This window comes from Canis lupus, chromosome 6, assembly GCF_003254725.2.
Source record: "Canis lupus dingo isolate Sandy chromosome 6, ASM325472v2, whole genome shotgun sequence".
Lineage (NCBI taxonomy): Eukaryota > Metazoa > Chordata > Mammalia > Carnivora > Canidae > Canis > Canis lupus.
Genome location: NC_064248.1, coordinates 9242834 through 9261747, shown reverse-complemented (window position 1 = coordinate 9261747; position 18914 = coordinate 9242834). Strand labels below are relative to the sequence as shown.

General features: G+C 54.8%; 4 protein-coding genes across 10 annotated transcripts; 3 read left to right on the top strand and 1 right to left on the bottom strand.

Moving 5' to 3' along the window:
* The first annotated feature begins 126 nt into the window (after window positions 1-126).
* On the top strand, window positions 127-3938 carry AP4M1 (adaptor related protein complex 4 subunit mu 1). Of its 2 annotated transcripts, XM_025426083.3 has the most exons (15): window positions 197-262; window positions 359-447; window positions 788-894; window positions 974-1070; window positions 1202-1312; window positions 1391-1471; window positions 1694-1756; window positions 1863-1929; window positions 2026-2079; window positions 2221-2327; window positions 2429-2523; window positions 2763-2807; window positions 3044-3094; window positions 3194-3305; window positions 3406-3938. In XM_025426083.3, exons 1-15 carry the CDS (start codon window positions 205-207, stop codon window positions 3625-3627), a joined length of 1359 nt encoding a protein of 452 aa, XP_025281868.1. In that variant the 5' UTR covers window positions 197-204; the 3' UTR covers window positions 3628-3938. The 2 variants fall into 2 exon arrangements, with proteins under 2 accessions (XP_025281869.1, XP_025281868.1); XM_025426084.3 differs by lacking the exon at window positions 2763-2807 and having other exon boundaries at window positions 127-262.
* On the bottom strand, window positions 3823-17310 carry TAF6 (TATA-box binding protein associated factor 6). 6 transcript variants are annotated; one of them, XM_025426082.3, is made up of 15 exons: window positions 17202-17310; window positions 8512-8728; window positions 8320-8406; window positions 8023-8176; window positions 7806-7862; window positions 7572-7691; window positions 7196-7341; window positions 7012-7089; window positions 6803-6904; window positions 6514-6696; window positions 5982-6056; window positions 5736-5861; window positions 5068-5241; window positions 4646-4843; window positions 3823-4387 (listed from the first exon to the last, which is right to left on the bottom strand). In XM_025426082.3, the coding sequence occupies exons 2-15, from the start codon at window positions 8665-8667 to the stop codon at window positions 4007-4009; spliced, it is 2037 nt and encodes a 678-aa protein (XP_025281867.1). In that variant the 5' UTR covers window positions 8668-8728; window positions 17202-17310; the 3' UTR covers window positions 3823-4006. The 6 variants fall into 6 exon arrangements, with proteins under 6 accessions (XP_025281867.1, XP_048967095.1, XP_025281863.1 ...); XM_049111138.1 differs by lacking the exon at window positions 17202-17310 and adding an exon at window positions 12527-12739; XM_025426078.3 differs by lacking the exon at window positions 17202-17310 and adding an exon at window positions 12506-12737.
* CNPY4 (canopy FGF signaling regulator 4) lies at window positions 12802-17158 on the top strand. Its single transcript, XM_025426087.3, has 6 exons — window positions 12802-13054; window positions 14891-15017; window positions 15113-15209; window positions 15442-15564; window positions 16063-16180; window positions 16382-17158. The coding sequence occupies exons 1-6, from the start codon at window positions 12943-12945 to the stop codon at window positions 16528-16530; spliced, it is 726 nt and encodes a 241-aa protein (XP_025281872.1). The 5' UTR covers window positions 12802-12942; the 3' UTR covers window positions 16531-17158.
* Window positions 17261-18833, top strand: MBLAC1 (metallo-beta-lactamase domain containing 1). The gene is made up of 2 exons (XM_035717749.2): window positions 17261-17559; window positions 17806-18833. Exons 1-2 carry the CDS (start codon window positions 17261-17263, stop codon window positions 18572-18574), a joined length of 1068 nt encoding a protein of 355 aa, XP_035573642.1. The 3' UTR covers window positions 18575-18833.
* The last annotated feature ends 81 nt before the right edge of the window (window positions 18834-18914 follow it).

The following is an 18914-nucleotide window of genomic DNA, read 5'->3' as shown; positions in this document are numbered from 1 at the left end:
GAGTGACGGGGCAGCGGCGCGGGCACCCGAGCTGCGGAGAGGCGGGGCGGGGCGCGGCGGGCGCCGGGTTTCCCGCGGTCCGAGCTGGCTCGGACCGAGAGAAATTGCTCTTAAAGGACCAGCCTACGCGCGTCCTTTTGTTCCGGGGCCGCAGGGCGGGGCAGGCCCAAGTTTCGCTGTCTCCTTGCAGACTCTCCAACCACCATGATCTCCCAGTTCTTCATTCTGTCTTCCAAAGGGGACCCGCTCATCTACAAGGATTGTATCCTTGACCTGCGGGGCGGGAGGCCTGGGTGGGAGTAGTGCCCTAGAGCCCGCCCGTGTCGCCGACTCCTTAGCTGTCCTTCCACCCGGTCAGTCCGCGGGGACAGTGGCGGTCGGGATGTGGCCGAGCTCTTCTACCGGAAGCTGACGGGACTGCCCGGAGATGAGTCCCCGGTTGTCATGGTAACCTGCGGCGGGGCTTGGGGTAGGCTCCCGGAGGGCTGGGGGGCGCCTCCTTCCTCCCAGGACCGTTTCCCTGAGAGCTGCCGCTGGGGGGCGCGGGCGGGGCGGGGGGTACGTTCTGCCAAGTAATCCGAGCGACAGTTTCTGGAGCGCTAACACTACGGGGCGCAGCTCCGCCAGTCCGGGGTAGGTACCAGGGCCACTTCCACTTCCACATTAGGCAGCTGGGTCCCGGGGCGGGGGCGAGGTGCCTGGCTCGCCCCAAGGCCCACCGCTAGCAAGTCTCGCGGGTCCTTAATCACATGTCTTCCTAACGCTCTCTTCCTCGCCTCCGCCTCAGCACCACGATGACCGTCATTTCATTCACATCAGACACAGCGGCCTCTATTTGGTAGCCACGACTTCAGAAAACATTTCTCCCTTCAGCCTTCTAGAGCTGCTCTCCCGGTGAGGAGGGCAGGGCTGGGCACCTGGGCGCGGGGATACGACCGTAGAAGGGTATGCACACACAGCCCTGTTTTCTCAGGTTGGCCACTCTCCTGGGCGACTACTGTGGCTCCTTGAGTGAGGGGACCATCTCCCGAAACGTGGCTCTTGTCTACGAACTCCTGGATGAAGTGCTGGTGAGGGCCAGGGGTCTCCCCCAAGTGCCCAGTGCCCTGCAAATGTGGGCTGGGGTGGGAAAACTAAGTCCATTCACTTTCACCTTTTTCCTCCACTCACCACCCAAAGGCTGTCCTTCCTCTGCCCACAGGACTATGGCTATGTGCAGACCACATCCATGGAGATGCTGAGGAACTTCATCCAGACAGAGGCTGTGGTCAGCAAGCCCTTCAGCCTCTTTGACCTCAGCAGCGTTGGCTTGGTTAGTTGAGGGAAATAGGAGGAGGAGGGCTGGTGGGTACTGTGAAACCTGAAGATCATAGCTTTGGGTGCTTTCCAGTTTGGGGCTGAGACACAGCAGAGCAAAGTGGCCCCCAGCACTGCAGCCAGCCGCCCGGTCCTGGCCAGCCGCTCTGACCAGGTGAGCAGGGGCGTGATGGATTCAGATCCTCTGATTTTTCTTCTGGGACACGAGAGACCAAGAGCCTGGTGTTCCTCAAATGTGGATAATCCCTTTCCTTACCCGTGTGTCCCCCCCCCCCCCCCCCGGGTCCTAGACTCCACTGCCCTGTCCCTTCTGCCTGTCCACTTTAGAACACAGGCTGTTCAGCCTCCAAGTGTCCAAATCCGTTCTCTTCCTCAGAGCCAGAAGAATGAAGTGTTTTTGGATGTGGTTGAGAGGCTGTCTGTGCTGATAGCATCTAATGTAAGTTTGGGCTCCCAAGTCTGGAACTGAGGACAGATGGCACTTGGGAAATGTTTTGGGAGCAGGGGCTGTGTCACCTGGGGATTGACCTCTGTGCCATTCTTAGGGCTCACTGCTGAAGGTAGACGTGCAGGGAGAGATCCGGCTCAAGAGCTTTCTTCCCAGTGGCTCTGGTGAGAAGTCCCAGGGCGGGGCTTGGGACAGACAGCTCCTCAGTGCTGTATATGGTGGTATCTGGCAGCCTTTTCTGACATTCTTTCCTCTGACAGAGATGCGCATTGGCCTGACAGAAGAATTTTGTGTGGGGAAGTCAGAACTGAGAGGTGAGAAGTAGGTCTTGCTCTCCTCCATAGAGGTCACTGCCAGAAGTTGTTTGGAACACAGAGACAGGTTCTCCCCCGGCTCTCCCCTGGGTGTTCACCCCTCCCATGTGGGTTCGAGGAAGAGACTTTCTCTCCTTCCAGGTTATGGACCAGGAATCCGGGTGGACGAGGTCTCATTTCACAGCTCGGTGCTTCTGGAAGAGTTTGAGTCTCATCGAATTCTGCGCTTGCAGCCACCTCAGGGCGAGGTCAGGATTGGGCTGGCCTAGCATGTTCTGTCCACCACGGGGAAGGGAGGCAGTTCAGGGGTGAGGAGACCAAACTGATCTCCGTTCCTATCTGGTCTCAGCTGACAGTGATGCGGTACCAACTCTCAGACGACCTCCCCTCCCCGCTCCCCTTCAGGCTCTTCCCCTCTGTGCAGTGGGACCGAGGCTCAGGCAGGTGAGACCACTTTCCTGTCCTGCAACTGCTCTGAAGTCTAAGCTGATACAGAGATGTTCCCCAAACTCATTGTGGAGGAGGGGTGGTAATAGGGCCGAAGTCAGAAAAAGATGCCCTCCTGGCACAGGGACTCAGCCCTTAGTGGATTCACTGCTTGGGACACGACCCACCCAGCATGGAGGCGCCGGGCAGGGATGGTGAGCTGCCAGTGCATAACAGTACTGTGCCCTTCTACCCAGGCTCCAGGTTTACCTGAAGTTACGATGTGACCTGCCCCCAAAGAGGTATGAGTGGGGGTTGGCCAAGCCTGGTTCTGTTCTGTGGGGTGGGACACAGTGCTCACATATGTTTTGCTCCCACCTGCAGATGCATCCACTGGCTTCGGAATCCTGTTCAGTTAGAGGCAGGAGGGCTTGGGAAGAGGATGGGGCAGCACTGTGCTGAGCCCCAGCTGTGACATTAAGAGTGGGAACGAGTCCCTGCCTTCCGGGGGCTGACTCTCTTCCTTTTTCCTTTGTAGCCAAGCTCTCAATGTCAGGCTGCACCTTCCCTTGCCACGAGGGGTGGTCAGGTTAGTGGGTGAGCCACGGAGTGGACTGGGGAGGTAGGGAGTTGGCCTGCCTCATGAAGGCTGGGGCTGAGCGCAGTGCCTGTCTCCTTCAAACTGCAGCCTGTCCCAGGAGCTGAGTGGCCCTGAGCAGAAAGCAGAGCTGGGGGAGGGAGCACTTCGCTGGGACCTGCCTCGGGTTCAAGGTGGCTCCCAGCTGTCGGGCCTCTTCCAGGTACAAGCTGCTGACTTTCTAAGACCCTCTCTTCCACCCCACATTAAGCCCCAGCCTGTCCCTCTTCACGGTGAGCCTCCCTGGCCTCTGTCCCTTACAGATGGATGTTCCAGGCCTCCCTGGGCCTCCTGGCCAGGGACACTCTGCCACGGCCCCTCTGGGCCTGGGCCCCGCCAGCCTCTCTTTTGAACTTCCCCGGCACACGTGCTCAGGCCTCCAGGTTCGCTTCCTCAGGCTGGCATTCAGACCCTGTGGCAGCACCAGCCCCCACAAGTGGGTGCGACACTTGAGCCACAGCGATGCTTATGTCATCCGGATCTGAGGCTCTCCAGATGGGGACATGGGCAGCAAACATGGTAGTCCGTGGAATGGAGGATGATGGGTGTTTTTTCTCCCCTTCTGGCCTGTGGCTACAGACCTGGCCGAAGAGTCCTGAGTCCTGAGAGGCCAGGAGACCAGTCCTGGTCCACAAGTTTGACCTTCCTGTGGTACCTGACACAGGAAGGTACGAGGTGGATCAGAACTTACAAATCAAACTTTTATTCTGAGGAACTGGCTGTACAATATCTAAAAAATAATAATAATAATAATAACATGGAGGAAGCAAACTATTACTTCCTTCCACCCAGCATATATACGTGTGTGTGTGTATGTGGGAGAGAGAGAGTTGGGGACAGGAGGCTGGCAGATGTGTGACAGCATTAAGGCGCAGGCTGAGGAGAGCTAGATCCAGGGGGCTGGGAGCCATTAGCTTTTGGAGTCCCGGGAGCTGGAGGGGGGCTATCCCCAGCTTCCTGTTTCCCCCCACACAGGGCACTGCCCCCAAGTGGGGAGGGGGCCGAGGATGGGGGTGGAGCTGGGGAAGGATGGGAGGTGGGGCCCCCTTTGCCCTCCCCTGTAGGGGGAAGAGAGACCACGATGTACTTCTGGACACTGCCGGGACCAGAGGGCGCAGTGCTGGGGGGAGCAGTGGTGGCCGTGGAGACCAGCTTGACGATAGGCTGCACACTGGGGACCGTGGTGGTGACGGGAGAGGTAGTAGTAGAGCCTGAGCCGGGGGCTGAGGTGCTGAGGGACAGGACCTGGGGGTAGAAAGAAAAGACACTGCATGGGGGAGGATCCACCTGCTCCAGAGGAACAGCTGATGATGCTGAGGTCCTTAGGAGCCTAGAGGCTGCTGCTAACTTGAGCGCCATGCTCAGGACAAGCAGCCATGGCCTTGTGGGCCTTCTCGAAATGCCCCTTCCAGCTCCTTTCTCTGGGCATAGAGGGAACGGGGTACTTGGAGGTAACCCTGGTCATGCTCCCCACCCTCCCTGGTCCTACATGGTTCCTAGTACCTGCTGGGTGGATGAGGCGCTGGAGGATGACGACATCACAATAAACTTGGTTGGGGGAGGAGAAGGCTGAGGCGGGGCAGCAGCTCGCGCAGACACCAGTGTCTGCACAGGCAATGCAATGGAGCCGGGGACCTTCAGCAAGCCAGGGGTTCGAGGGCCTGGTTGAGGGGCCTGTGAGAGGGTCAGAGTGGGCCGGGGCTGCAAGAAGAAAGCATCAAGGTCTAAGAGCAAGGAAAGGCACCTGTTGCTGCTCCTCAGCAGGTCTCACTAAAGAGGGCCCAGACTCAGCCAACACTGCTCAGAGGACCCTGTGTTTTACAAAACCAAGCTTGTGTCTGTGAGTCCCTGCCCTGAAGGGAACCATGGCCCTGTCCCGCCCTCCTGCATGTTTCTCCACCAAACCCCTCCTACCCATCACTGACCTGAGTGATGGTCAGAGTGGTCCTATTGACCTGCTGAGCCTGCAGAGCAGCTTGGGCCCGGGCCTTGACAACATGGGAGCATAGGAGGGGCCCAAGGGACCCAAATTCTGCCCGATAAGCATCTTGATTGTCAGGTGGTAGGCGTAGCTTTGCCAGAACAGGGGCACAGTGCTTCTGCAGAGAAAGCAAAGGAAAGCCGGTAGGTGGAAAGGCTGGGACCCTCGGAAAGTGTGCCAGGGAAGGCTGAGAAAGGAAAGTGCCTGGTATTTCTGTGTGTCCCAGATGCCTGGGACAGCAGTGTGCGTGAGAGGAAAACCCAAGCACCAACTGGTGTAATGGGGCAACGTGCTGAATACGCTGGTGGTTTTTAAGGGGTGGCTGGTCTATAGGGGGACACCTTGCACAGAATGGCGCACAGGGATGCAGAAACCTTGGGGGCAGCCCAGTCCGGGGGACATAGGCTGAGGGTTAAGACCTCTTACTTCTTTCTTAATCTCTTGGTGCCTTGGTCTCCATCTACCCAACAGTATTAAACTCTGAATATATGAGGCAAAAATGGGATGAGTGAATAAAAGACAAGCGATGCTGGCTGAACACTGTACCTCTGTGTGTGTAGGGGAAGGGTGGGAACATGGGGGAGGGCAGGGAGGGAGGGGGGCTCCGGTCACCAGGAGGAGGCTCTGCACGTGGTCAGCTCCAATGCGGTCGATGTTGCTCAGCACAGGGCCATCCAGGACGCTGCGGATCCGCTCCCCTTCCTGCTGCAGCCGTGGCAGAATCAGAGTCTTAATCACCTGTTGGAAAGTAAGGGGAGAAGCCAGGAGCCTTGGGTCACCACAGGGTCTCCCAGTGGGGGGCTCTTGCCCACTAGGCCCCAGGATACCCCAGTGCTTCCCGCCAAGCCAGGGCCTCACATCGTGTCCCAGCTCTGCCAGGCCTGCGATGGAGCCATAACGTGTGGTCCATGGAGTCTTCTCGTCCACCCAGCTCTGTAAAGGGGAAGGAAGAGAAATCTGGGTAAAGGGGCCCGAGAGGCTAACTGTTAAGGACCAAGTCTCATGAACACGCTTTTGTTGTGGATCATTAAGACATTACAGATGTGGCCCAAGTTTCAGGTCCCATCCCTCTGCCCTGTGTTTTCAGTGTCCTTTTCTTTCACCCATGGACCCGCCTTTGGCTTGGCTGAAGCTCTTTGTCCTAGTCACCACCTTGGGATACAGATTTGAAACTGTTTATGCTCCTCATTCTTTAGGATTTAATTATTTGAGGGAGTGGGGTGTAGAGGCAGAGGGAGAGAGAGAGAATCTCAAGCAGACTCCCTGCTGAGTGCAGAGCACGAAGACTCGATCCCACAACCCTGAGGTCATGACCTGAACTGAAATCAAGAGCCAGACACCCCACCAACTGAGCCCCGCAAGGACCCCTGCACCCCTCATTCTCACTCACCTTGGTGAAGGTCTTGGTGATACGGGACTGGATGTTGTTCGTGGTTGTGCTGAAATGCTTACAGATCTGGGCCACGAGGCGGGCAGCAAAGTCCCGGAGTGCCCAGTGATTGTCCACATCTGGCCGCAGGCATAGCTGTCTGCTCACAATGCACGTCATCACAGCTGGAATCAGCTCATGCACCTAGGCGAGAAGTGGCAATTTGGCTAATTCTGATAAATGGCTTCCTATTGGTGGCAGCAAGGTGCCCCAACCCTGGATGGAAAGGTGGGTGGGCAGGACCGCTCACATATTTTTCTAGATACAGAGTGGGGTTGTCCATCAGGGCCTTCACCATGCGCATCAGGTAGATGAGCAGGGCCAGGTTGTTCTGCACCACATTCACACGGACCTGTGGGAGGGAGGCAAGGGGGCAGTGAGACCCTTGGAGGAGCTCCCCCACTTCCCTCTTACTGCCCAGAGCCCCCTCCTGGGTCCTGGCCATCTGCGTCCTCTCACCCCCTCAGAGATGAAGGTGCTAAACCGTGGCAGCATCTGATAGAGCCCCGGGTCTGTTGCAATGCTCTGCAGTGCCTCCTGCAGGAGAAGGAGTGAGTGACGGGGCAGACAATCAGGAAGGGATTCGTGGGACTTCCAGGAGAAGGAACCCCAGGGTAAAAACAGGTGGTCAGTGGGGCCTCACCGCTCTCTTGGCCTCACAGGAGCCCACACAGGCTTCAGTGATCTCCTTGTAGTACAGCTGCTGCTCCACAGACAACTCGTGGATACTTCGTGGCTTCAGCCGCAAAGGGGCTCCCTCCAGCAGGGGCGGTGCCTTCTTCTCTTTCCCTGTGTGAATTGGGAAGACAGGTTTGAAAACAAAAGCTCCAGGAGAGGCTTCAGACTAGACAAACCTATGCTCCCTACCCAGTGAGACCTGGGGCCCGGCTCCTCTCAGATTTCTTAATTCCCACCTGGGCCCTTTGGCCCTCATTCCTTGCCCAGATCTCAGCCACCTCACAGGTGGCCATCTGGATTTAGGCCAGGAGCCAGGAGAGGCCTGGCCTAGCAGTACTGACCTTTGCCATCAGCTGGAGCAGCCCCTTGAGCTTTCCCTTTCAAGGGTCCGTCTTCCTCCTGGCCTGGCTTTGCTGACTTCAGGGGTTCCGTGGCCTCAGCCTTTTGCTGCTCTTTGGGAGCTGGTGGCAAAGCAGTCACAGCGGGGGTGATGAGAGTGGCAGGGGATGGAAAGGAAGGAGAGGGGAGGGGAGGGGAGATAGAGAGAGGGGGACTCTGGGCATGGACAAGATTACCTGGGGGTGGATTCTCCGGGATAGCTGGCTGGCAGCCTTCAATGCTCAGCCAATGAGCTGCGAGGAAAGAAGGTGTCAAGTTCAACTGCTGGGCAAGGACCCTAAGGAGTCACTCCACCCTAGGAATTTGTTTTCCATCCTGTTCCCACTTCCTGCAACTTGCCAGTGATCTCAGAGTTTCCCTCCTCCCGGCCACCTTGCTCTCCCCATCCCCAACCTTTGAGGCAGACGTCCAGGGGCACCCGGGGCAGAGGGGTATTGATGATGTCGCTCAGGTCAACCTCCTTCTCCTCGTAGAAGTAAAGCTCCCGGCCCCCGCCAGACGCAAAACGGAAAGGAATGAACTCCTGAGCGTGGAAGCCATACAGTGGCTGTATCAGGAAAGAGAGAGACACTGGGATGATAGGGAGCCTGAGGATGAATGGCTGACGGCAAATGCAGTATCTAGGAGGATGGATCTCACAATCCGGCCCCTCCACCTCCCCCCAACCTCAGTCCCACGTGTCCCCATCACCTCGACGTTCTTCAGCTTCAGCGCATAGTCAATGTCACTAGTGGTAAGCTTCTGCCGCTTCCCCATGTGCATGAACTTCAAGGCATCCTGGGGGTGGGAGACAGAAGGACCTGAGTCTGACAGCTTGAGGAAGAAGGAGGCCCCCGGCAGCATATGGATATGATGCAGGGCTGGGGAGGCAGGTCAGGCTACCTGGGCAATCTCCTTGATGCGGTAGCTGACCTCATCGGTCAGCAGCTGGCAGGTCTCCTCCTGAATCTGTGCGATCCCCATCGACTCAGCCACCACCTTCATCGACTCCGAGGGCAGGACCGTATTGCTGAGCTTCAGCTTCTTCTCCTCAGCCATTCTGGAGCCCCTCTTGCCCTCCTCCAGAGAGTGGTACCCCAGGGGTGGAGAGATGGAGACCCTGGCAGGGGGATGGGATAGGCAGAAGAGATTAAAAAAAAAAGAAAGGAAAAGAAATGTGAGTCAGCAGTGGGTGTAACAGAAGCAGGTGGCAAGCCGATCCAGTTCAACACAATGTGCTGAGCTCTGATTCTGTGCTGGGCGCTGTGCACAGTAGAATAGACATGGCCTCAATTGAAATCCTGGCCCTAGACTCCGTAGCTGGTTACCTGAGCCAAGTACTCCCATTCTCCCAGCTCTGGGTTTCTTCCCCATATGTGGAATGTGGAAAGGCCTTGTTTCCTAAGGTTGTTTCTTGTATACCTTCATCTCTCCTACCTCTTCTTATACCATTATTCGTGCTTGATGCAAACGCAGTCACAGTTAAATACAACACTCCCACTTGGAGCCTATACACCCGTACAACTGAACATGATGCAAAAACCTACAACCATCCCAAACAGTTCTCACTTTACACTTGTAGCTGTGAACCTCCAATGGTTCCGCACACACTGCCGGATAATCATACCACACCTCCATGTACCCCATCTCTCTCTGTCCTAAGTGACATCTCCTCTCCCCCTCACTTCAGGCCATCAGAAGAGACCTCCACAGACTCTCACATTCACCAACCTAACAGCACTGGCACCCACATCCTCTGCCTTCTCACCTCTTTAGATATTTTTAAGTAGGCTCCATGCCCAGCACAGAGCCTATTACATGGCTTGAACTCACCACTCTGAGATCAAGACAGGAGCTAAGATCAAGAGTCAGATGCTTGGGATCCCTGGGTGGCTCAGTGGTTGAGCACCTGCCTTTGGCCCAGGGCGTGATCCTGGGGTCCTGGGATTGAGTCCCGCATCGGGCTCCCTGGATGGAGCCTGCTTCTCCCTCTGCCTGTGTCTCTGCCTCTCTCGCTCTCTCTCATGAATAAATAAAATCTTAAAAAAAAAAAAGTCGGATGCTTCACCGCCCAGGCACCCCCACCTGTTACTTTAGAGGTGCTCCAGCCCCTCACCAACTCCAACACTGCTTCCACCTCCCTGCACCACCATCAAGTTTTCAACCTAAGGAATTAGTCATTTCTACCAGCCTACAAAATGCAGTTATTCCTCCCATCTTAAGAATACAAAATGTTGGTCTATGCATACAATGGAAGTTTTCAGCCTTAAAAAGGAAGATTCCAATGCATGCTACACCATGGAAGAACTTTGAGGACATTATGCTGAGTGAAATAAGGCAGCCACAAAAGGACAAATGGTGTCTGATTCCAATTATATGAGGTTCCTAGAGGAGCCAAATTCATAGGTTCTGAAAGTGGAACTGGGTTGGGCCCAGCGGAGGGCAGAATCAGGAGTTAGTGTTTGATGGCAACTGAGTTTCAGTTTTATAACATGAGTAGTTCTGGAAGGAGGGATGGTGTGATGGTTGTATAACAATGTGAACACATTTAATCTCACTAAACTGTACGCCTCACATGATTTAGAATGGTGAGCTTATGTGTATTTCACCACAATTACAAATATAAAACAGTATTTTCTTCATTTTTCTTTCTCTCCAACATATACCCTGTTTTCGGCTCCTCCTTGGAACCACACTCCCTGAAAGAGTTATCTTAACTTTCTAATTCCTTTCCTCTCCTCTCGCACCTACTTCAAGCTGGCTTTTGACACCACCAGTTCCCTGAAACTGCTCAAGGTCACGAATGACTCCACATTGCCCAACCCAAGGTCCATGGTCCATTGTCATCATACCTGACCTACCAGCAGCACACACTATAGCTACCTACTCCCTTTTGAAAACTCTTGACTCCATTGTCTTCCCCTGGCTTTCCTCCTACCTCACTGGCCACCCTCCTCTTGGTTTCCTTGAGCAGTTTTTCCTCTTCTCATGGCCTTATGCTGGAGCATCCTGGGCTCGGTCTTTGGTGTTCTTCTGTAGCTACACTTATTCCCTTGTGATGTCAACTACCCTCAATTTTCTTTTTTTTTTTTTTTAATTTTTATTTATTTATGATAGTTACAGAGAGAGAGAGAGAGGCAGAGACACAGGCAGAGGGAGAAGCAGGCTCCATGCACCGGGAGCCCGATGTGGGATTCGATCCCGGGTCTCCAGGATCGCGCCCTGGGCCAAAGGCAGGCACCAAACCGCTGCACCACCCAGGGATCCCAACTACCCTCAATTTTCAATATTGCTTATAGGCCGATGGTGGCCAAGTTTATATCCTCAGCCCAGAACCTTCTTCCTAACACCATATTTGTATATCAAACTGTCGACTTAAAATCTCTTCTACAACTGAACTCCTGATCTCCTGCTCCCCACCTGCTCCAGTTTTCTTCATCTTCACAGCAAAGCCATCTACCCAGGCACTCTCTTCATTGAGCCCTCACGTTGGCCAGGTGATCCAACCCAATTCCTCTGTTCCCACTGCATAGCCAAGTCACCATTACCTCCTACCTGACTAACTTCTAGGGTCTCCTGACAAGGTCTTCCTGCGTCCACCCTTGCTCCCCACATCTATCCCAACCTAGCAGCCAGAGTGATTCCATCAAAATGTAAATCAGATTGGGTCATTTCTCTGGTCAAAACCCTATAATGGCTCCCCATTTACCAGACTAAAATCGAAAATCCTGATTACAGTCTCTAAGGCCTTCACAATTTGCCCTCACCTCATTACATCTCTGATCTGCTTTCCTTCCTTTCTCCACACTGATCCAGCTCCACTGTCCTCCTGCTATTCAAACCTCACAGGCAAGCTTTTGGTTTAAGGCTTTGCTCTCTTCTTTCTGCCTGGAATGCTCTGCCCCAGATGCCAGCTTGGCTGCTCATTCCTAACACCCTACTTACCACCACACTCCAACCCCACTCTGCTTTCTCTCCCCAAGACATTTAACATCTGCTAATGTATACCGCATCATTCCTAATTGTCTATCACCACCACATCTTCCTTTTCCACCCCCTACTGTGTGGACAGAAATCTGTTATGCTCACCAACGTATACAGGATCCCACACTGGTGCCTGAGCCACTGTACTGAGTAAATAATTTGTTGAATAAATCAGTGAATTATAAGGCTTAGAGATGCAGGTGCTCAATAAATACGCGGTACCACTACTATCAAGATGAACAAGATTTAGGCCCAAGCTTGGGACCTGCTTCGTGGCCAAAAGGAGAGTGGCTCGCTTGACGTTGGCGTTGGGAAGAGTAGTGTCCAAAGTGTTTAGGACTGACTGCGGGGCGCTGACGGAGGCGTGCCGGAGGGCCGAGGGCCGAGCACGGGGACGAAAGGGTTTGGTCTCCTCGTCCCGTTGTTTTCGTGTTCCGGGAACACATTTATTCAACATGTACTCCGTGCCTGGCGCTGGGTATACAGAACGCTGTCGTGTCCCAGGTCACTGACGAGTTCTCACCCTTCAACACCCTCCATACCCTCTGCCGGTAACGGCTCACAAAACACGCTACGACCTCAGGAGCCCTCAGGTCAGCGGAGTCGGCAGGAATGCTTCACAGAAGAGGGTTAACTTGAGCTAGACGTGGGTGTAGTCGATTCCCCGGCAAGGAAGAGCCGAGTCCCCCAAGCAATGGGGTAGCGCGGGGAAGAAGGCACGGAGAGCCCACCTCATCCCCCCAACATCCTTCAATGCAAAGACACATGCACACACGGAGTCCCTACGCGCACGGACACACAACCCACCGTCCTCCTCCAGGTTCCCACACAGGCCCTTCAAGGGGCCCACTCCGGGGAAGCACTCAGACCCACCCCCTCCAGCCGAACGCCCCACGCAGGAAAAGTCTCTCACCGCCGCCAAAGCGCCGCTCACCCGGCGCTCGGCGCCATCTTGGCCCCGCCCCCTCTCGGGAGCAGGTCCTGGCAGAGAAGGAGAGGGAGTCACTGCCCCTTCCCGAGCTGCAATGAGTCTCCTATGCTCACGGCCTGAAGTGGTATAAACAAATGAGTTTTTCTGTCTACGAGCAAGGAGCACACCCTCCTGCTGCAATTACTGCAGTTTATTCTTTCACTACCCAGCGGCCAGGACCCAGGAGGCGCCACAAAACCCGAGGCGGGATTGCGGGCAGCGCAATGAGGCACCACCCCCTTCCGAATCGGGACTGCGCGTGCGCATCTCAAGCCTGACTGGGTGGACGTTCCCTCCGACCCCTTCGGAATTTAAAGGGCCCGTTGCCTTCCCGAAGTTGGTTTGAGGCAAGGGCTTGTTGGTGTTGACAGCACTTTGTCATGGGACCGATACGGTTGGGAATGCTGCTTTTCATTTTGGTTGTGTACGGCGCTTGGGTTGGGACGTCGAAGGAGGACGATGACACAGAACGCTTGCCCAGCAAATGCGAAGGTATCTAAAGGGAATGGCTCCTATTTGCCTCTCTGCCCATCTCTTTAGTCTGGGCCGGACAATCTCCTTTTAGACCTGAGGGAGATTCTGGTGGAGCCTGGCGGAATTCGAAGGGGGGGGGGGGGGGAGGAGCACATAGCGCTATCCCACAACTGTGGCACTACAATTCCCATGAGACATCCAGAGGAAGTACGCTTTTTTCTTGCTAGCGTAGCCCCAAGCGATCTGTGGGAATTGTAATTGAGAGACTCTGTGCCCCGGATCACCCACTCTACTGAGCATCTTAAGTGTGTTTCCCCCATGACACTAAACTTAAATCTGGGGAGCCTGCAGGAGGGGGGGGTGTGAGGCTCATACCTGTGGATATCCTCTGCTCCACCCATGCAGCGACGCTCTCAAATTACAGGCCCCACGCTCTCCTGGGGAGGGCTTTGGGGGTACGTGAATAAGCCCCTGAAGCTCATAAAGAGGCGGCCACATAAGTGGAGGAGGTTCCCCTTACGTTTGAGGCTTTGCAGAGGGTGTGTACTTTTGGATTTTACTGTGAGCAGCATCTTCTGTGGCTGCATGAGGGCGGTGATGGGACAGGGGGGCAGCTGAGAAGAAACACTTCAGAGTTGGGCCATTGAGTGCCCTGGCTCCCTAGTGTGTTGGTTTCCTGACTTTAATTCTTCCCTGGATTCTTCTTCCCTTCACCCTGCTCCACCCTGCATGACCTGAGCCTAACTTCACCTCTCCTCCTGTCACTACTTCTATAGGCCCAGTCCTGTCAGTCTTCTCTGTAACACCTCTGCAGGCCTCCCATTGTGGTTAGAATACACCCATTTTTGGCACAGCATCTAAGTCTCTTTGTTGTATGGCGTCCACCTCTCTCACATTTCCATACCTCAGCTCCCATCCTCCACGTGCGCATCCGTCAGCCACACTAAACTCAGCTATCACTGAGCCTGCCTTATCCTCTTGCACCTCTTTACCTTAGTACACTGTTTTTCCCTCTGCCTGGAAAAACCCTCTCCCTTCTGTATTTGGTTCTTAAAGACTTAGTTGAGATGTCAATTTCTTTGGAAGCCTTCTTCCTTTGTCACCTCCCACTATATTGTAAGCCCTTGGAGGGAAGGAGTACCTGTGTCTCTGAAGTCCTCGCATAGTGCCTGGAACATTTTAGGCACTTTTGTTACTTGCTCTGGGTTTACTTTGCTTGGCACTTCTGTATAGGCCATTCCCTTTCCTGGGACCCACCTCAGGGCAGGTCAGGTGCTAGTTGATGGAAGACAGTGGTGGAACATATGCAATGCTCATCCTTAAGGGAATCATAAGCTAGCAGGAAGTCAAATGACCATTGAATGAATTTTGCATTTCCTAAAGAGATTAAATCTCTATTAACCTCTAGCATAGAGCCCATCATACCACATTGTCATCATTTTTTATCTGTCCCCAACTACATCAGCAATGTCCCGTGAATAGGAATTATGGGCCTTATTGGTCTCGTGTATATAGGAGCTCAATACATAACTGCAGAATAAAAGCAAACACTTACACAGTGTTCACTATATGCTAGGTACTATTCGAGGGGCTTTACATTGGTTGATTTACTTAATCCTCACCACACCCCTACAAAGGAGGTTCTACTACATTGTTATCTCCATTTTAGAGATGAAGAAACCAAGGCACAGCAGAATTGCCCCATAGCTATTAAGTGGCTGAGTCAGGGGATTCTAACCTAGCCAGTCAGGCTCTGGTCTGCACTTGTAACCATTAGGCTCTGCTGCTTTTGCTCATCTACAGAATGAGTTGCTGGAATATTTGTCTGTCTTTCACATCCTTTTGGACATGTAGTGTGTAAGCTGCTGAGCCTGGAGCTACAGGAAGAGCTGAGTCGCACTGGCCGATCTCGAGAAGTGCTGGAACTGGGGCAGGTGCTAGACACGGGCAAGAGAAAGAGACACGTCCCTTACAGTGTTTCGTGAGTTCTTGGTGCTCCTCTACCTTCCAACCCCTGGGGGAGCCCTGGGAGCTCCTACAGCATCCAAGAAATCTTTGTTTCCCCTCCTCCCACAGAGAGACAAGGCTGGAAGAGGCCTTGGAGAATTTGTGTGAGAGGATCCTGGATTACAGTGTTCATGCTGAGCGCAAGGGTTCACTGAGATATGCCAAGGTCAGACTTTTCCCTAGAGCAGCCTTCCCCTTTACAGAAATGACAGGGATCCCTGGGACCCATCTCCCTCCAGTTCTGGAGTGTGTCCCCTCTCCATTGTTAGACTCCCTCATGTCACCCTCATGGAGCCCACCTCTCAGTCCCTGGTAGTTGACAGTGCTGCTGTGGCAGAAAGGGGAAGGGGGGTGGGTGGGGCAGTGAGCTGGGCTGATCCCAAATTCCTGTCTCTCAGGGTCAGAGTCAGACCATGGCAACACTGAAAGGTCTGGTGCAGAAGGGGGTGAAGGTGGATCTGGGGATCCCTCTGGAGCTGTGGGACGAGCCCAGTGTGGAAGTCACGTTCCTCAAGAAGCAGGTAGGATTGGATATTGCACTGCCCAGGGCAATGAGAAAGGAACCTGATGGGAGACCTAGATTCTTGGGAGATCCACCTGAGCACAGAGAAGGGGGCAGAGTGAGGACCCTGTCATTGACTGAGCATTATTATAGGAGTAATAATGGAGGCTAATAATATCTATGACCACATACTGAGCACCTACTATGTGCCAGACTTGGGCCGCATACTTTCCAGCTGCTGCCTCATTTTACCCTCAAAACAACCTCATGTGGTAGGTACTGTTACCATTTCCCATTTTTTAGGCAAGGAGCCAAGACACAGAGTTTAATAGCCTACTTGGCAGAACAGGTTCTAGTAAATGTTTGTTGAATGAATAAGGATCACACATCTAGTAAGCCAAGTTTAGTCTCCTGGCTACCTGCTTCTCCAAGGTGGGGTGGGCAGACAGGAGTGAAGAGGGGAGGGTTTCCAAAGCCCAGCAGTCTAGATTCCCTTCTGACCCTTCCACTTGATCAGTGTGAGACCATGCTGGAGGAGTTCGAAGATGTCATAGGAGACTGGTACTTCCACCATCAGGAGCAGCCCCTACAGCATTTTCTCTGTGAAGGTCATGTGCTCCCCGGTGCTGAAACTGGTAAGTGTGTGGGGCTGGCCCACTACCTGCCAGGCCACAACCTCCTCTACCCCCCAGAGTAATATCTAAATCGGTTTTTTGTTTGTTTGTTTTGGTTTGGTTTTTCATCTGTTATCACTTTATTTCAACTATTTGTCAACAGTAACACTGATATAGTTTGCAAATACACAAGACTGAATCGGTTTTTATCACCCAACCTAGCGTGTCTACAGGAAACTTGGACTGGAAAGGAAAAGATCACGGATGGGCAAGAGAAAACAGAAGGGGAAGAGCAAGATCAGGAGGAGGAGGAAGAGGAAGAGATGATCAACACCCCAGGGCACTCCAAGCATGACCCAGAGGATCTTTGACCATTGCCTTTGAGTCCCCAGGAAGAGCAGGAATCATGGAGAAGAGCCTTCTGAAATCTAAGGTCCCCCTGCTCCACATAAGGGCGTATGTGTATGTGTGCGTAATCCCACCCCAGAGCTTATAGCTGTTCTCTCCTGTCTGGTCTCAGGCAGGATCCTGGTGGTGCAGCATGGCACAGCTATGGCAACAAAGGAAGGAGCAGTAGGTGGAAGGCCTGCTCCAACAGATGAGTCCTTTGCCTGCCATCTAGCCCCTTAAGTGTCAGGTGTGTGTGATGACGGCATTGAAGGCTTTCCCCTTTAAATCTCTCTAGGACTCCCCACCCCACCAAAGGTCAGTGAAGGCACTGGAGCTGAGGGTCTTGGGAGTCACTTTGCTCTCGGGGTCTGTTGTTTTAGACCTTAAAAACTCCAGCATGGACATTGATTCTCTCCGACCTATGCACACTGCCTGCGTCTAGGAGGCTACAAGCCAACAAACCGGAGAAGGGGACACTAATGAGGAGCGATGTTAAGTTAGGTGGGGGTAGATATCTGTCTACTTCATACTGATTTCACCGAGGGCCCACCATGTAGTTTCACAGGTGCCAAATTTTCTAATCGCTAGTAAAAATATTTTTAAATATCAGCCGGGCCCGTAGTTTCAAACAGCTGCCCTGCACACGTCATACCTGGCCGATGTAGCAGCGCCCAGAGAACAGGGCCGTTGGGCGCCGGCTGTTAGAAGCTAATGGTGCTTTGTAGTTTGCAGTCCAGGGAGGCTGGCAGGGGCCGGCGGGGGGGTGGGGGGGCCGATAACTATCTAGGCGCGGGTCTGTGCAACCCCCCTCGGCTCGTGTGGGAGAACGCCCCGGAATTAAATAGCAGCGTGCGGCAGCGCCTCTCGGCCACCATACTTCGGGCTTACGGGAGCTCGCAGAGGACAAGATCTCGCAGAGGACAAGATCTCGCGCGCTTTTCCGAGGGCCGGTCTTCCCTTGGAGTGCGGCAAGGATTAGGAGTAGCGACGAGGCGACGTTCAAGGCTTGGGTCAGGATGAGGGAAATAAAGAGGATGCCCTTTGGGGGGTGATGGGTGAGGACCTACCGCACGACAAGTGTGGCGACGGCCGAAGACACCGAGGGACTGGCGGGTTCACGCTGAGGGGAAACTACGGGAGGGGGATACCATCTAAGGGTGCGAGCGGGGTGGCAGAGAACCGACTTGGAAGGTGGGGCGCCTGTGGGAACCCCAAGGCCCTGGACGGTCACCCACAGCCCCGCTTCCCTTTTCCAGCTGTCCGGATCCTGCCATGAGCGGTCTAGTGCGGACCGAGCCGCTGCGCGGGGAGCCGCCCCTGCTGGTGCGCGGCGACCCCTACTCCGTGGTGGTCCTGCTGCAGGGCTACGCGGAGCCCGACGGGGTAGACGACGCGGTCCGGGCGGACGGCTCCGTGACGCTCGTGCTGCCTCAGGCCTGGGGCTCAGCCTCCAGCCACCGAGAGGCCCCGCCCGAGGGCGGTGGGGCGAAAACCGCCCTGGAGGAGGCGGCCCGTGGGCCCATCCTCGTGGACACTGGGGGCCCCTGGGCTCGGGAGGCGCTCCTGGGGGCCCTGGCGGGGCAGGGCGTGGCCCCCGGAGACGTGACTCTCGTGGTGGGCACCCACGGACACTCGGATCACATCGGGAACCTGGGGCTTTTTCCCACGGCGGCTCTGCTGGTCTCGCACGACTTCTGCCTCCCGGGGGGCCGCTACCTCCCCCATGGGCTGGGTGAGGAGCTGCCCCTGCGCCTGGGCCCGGGGCTCGAGGTGTGGGCCACGCCGGGCCATGGGGGCCAGCGGGACGTGAGTGTGGTGGTGGCGGGCACGGCCCTGGGCACCGTGGTGGTGGCGGGCGATGTGTTTGAACGCAGTGGAGACGAAGACTCATGGCAAGCGCTGAGCGAAGACCCGGTGGCCCAGGATCGCAGCCGTAAGAGGGTCCTAGGCATTGCGGACGTGGTCGTGCCTGGTCACGGAGCCCCCTTTAGGGTGATCAGGGAAGCCCCTCAGCCAAGGAACTGACGTCCAGAAGACCAGAGGACCCAGTCAGAGTCAGCGCGCCAGAGGAGTCCGGGGTGATCGCTTCCAGCCCTTGCAAGAGGCGGGTGCCTAGCGAGAACAGTCATCGATATCACTGGTTCTGCAGCCAAATGAGGACCAAGGACTGGCTCAACTGTGTGCCACCTCTTGGGGTCTCCATAAAATGGAAGAATGTTCTTGAGGGGGTTATCCAAAATAAAAATAGGAAGCTGCGTGGAAAATCATGCAGCCCCAATGTAAACGTGCATCGTTAGTAGTAATAATCATGCAAATTTGGTAGTTAGCAACTGCAATGGGGGGGCACTTTGGCCAATTGCTTATT

Bases quoted from the DNA above. Each gene is read 5' to 3' on its own strand.
- CNPY4 (XM_025426087.3), top strand. From the start codon at position 12,943: ATGGGACCGATACGGTTGGGAATGCTGCTTTTCATTTTGGTTGTGTAC. The intron at 13,055-14,890 runs GTATCTAAAGGG...TTGGACATGTAG, and splicing joins CTTGCCCAGCAAATGCGAAG to TGTGTAAGCTGCTGAGCCTG. The intron at 15,018-15,112 runs GTGAGTTCTTGG...CTCCTCCCACAG, and splicing joins CACGTCCCTTACAGTGTTTC to AGAGACAAGGCTGGAAGAGG.
- AP4M1 (XM_025426083.3), top strand. From the start codon at position 205: ATGATCTCCCAGTTCTTCATTCTGTCTTCCAAAGGGGACCCGCTCATC. The intron at 1,071-1,201 runs GTGAGGGCCAGG...CTCTGCCCACAG, and splicing joins AACTCCTGGATGAAGTGCTG to GACTATGGCTATGTGCAGAC. The intron at 2,328-2,428 runs GTCAGGATTGGG...ATCTGGTCTCAG, and splicing joins TGCAGCCACCTCAGGGCGAG to CTGACAGTGATGCGGTACCA.
- MBLAC1 (XM_035717749.2), top strand. From the start codon at position 17,261: ATGGTGCTTTGTAGTTTGCAGTCCAGGGAGGCTGGCAGGGGCCGGCGG. The intron at 17,560-17,805 runs GTCAGGATGAGG...TCCCTTTTCCAG, and splicing joins AGGCGACGTTCAAGGCTTGG to CTGTCCGGATCCTGCCATGA.
- TAF6 (XM_049111138.1), bottom strand. The intron at 7,863-8,022 runs GTTGGGGATGGG...CTTTCCTCGCAG, and splicing joins CCTGGACGTCTGCCTCAAAG to CTCATTGGCTGAGCATTGAA. The intron at 6,905-7,011 runs GTGAGAGGACGC...TCCCTCCCACAG, and splicing joins GCACCTTCATCTCTGAGGGG to GTCCGTGTGAATGTGGTGCA.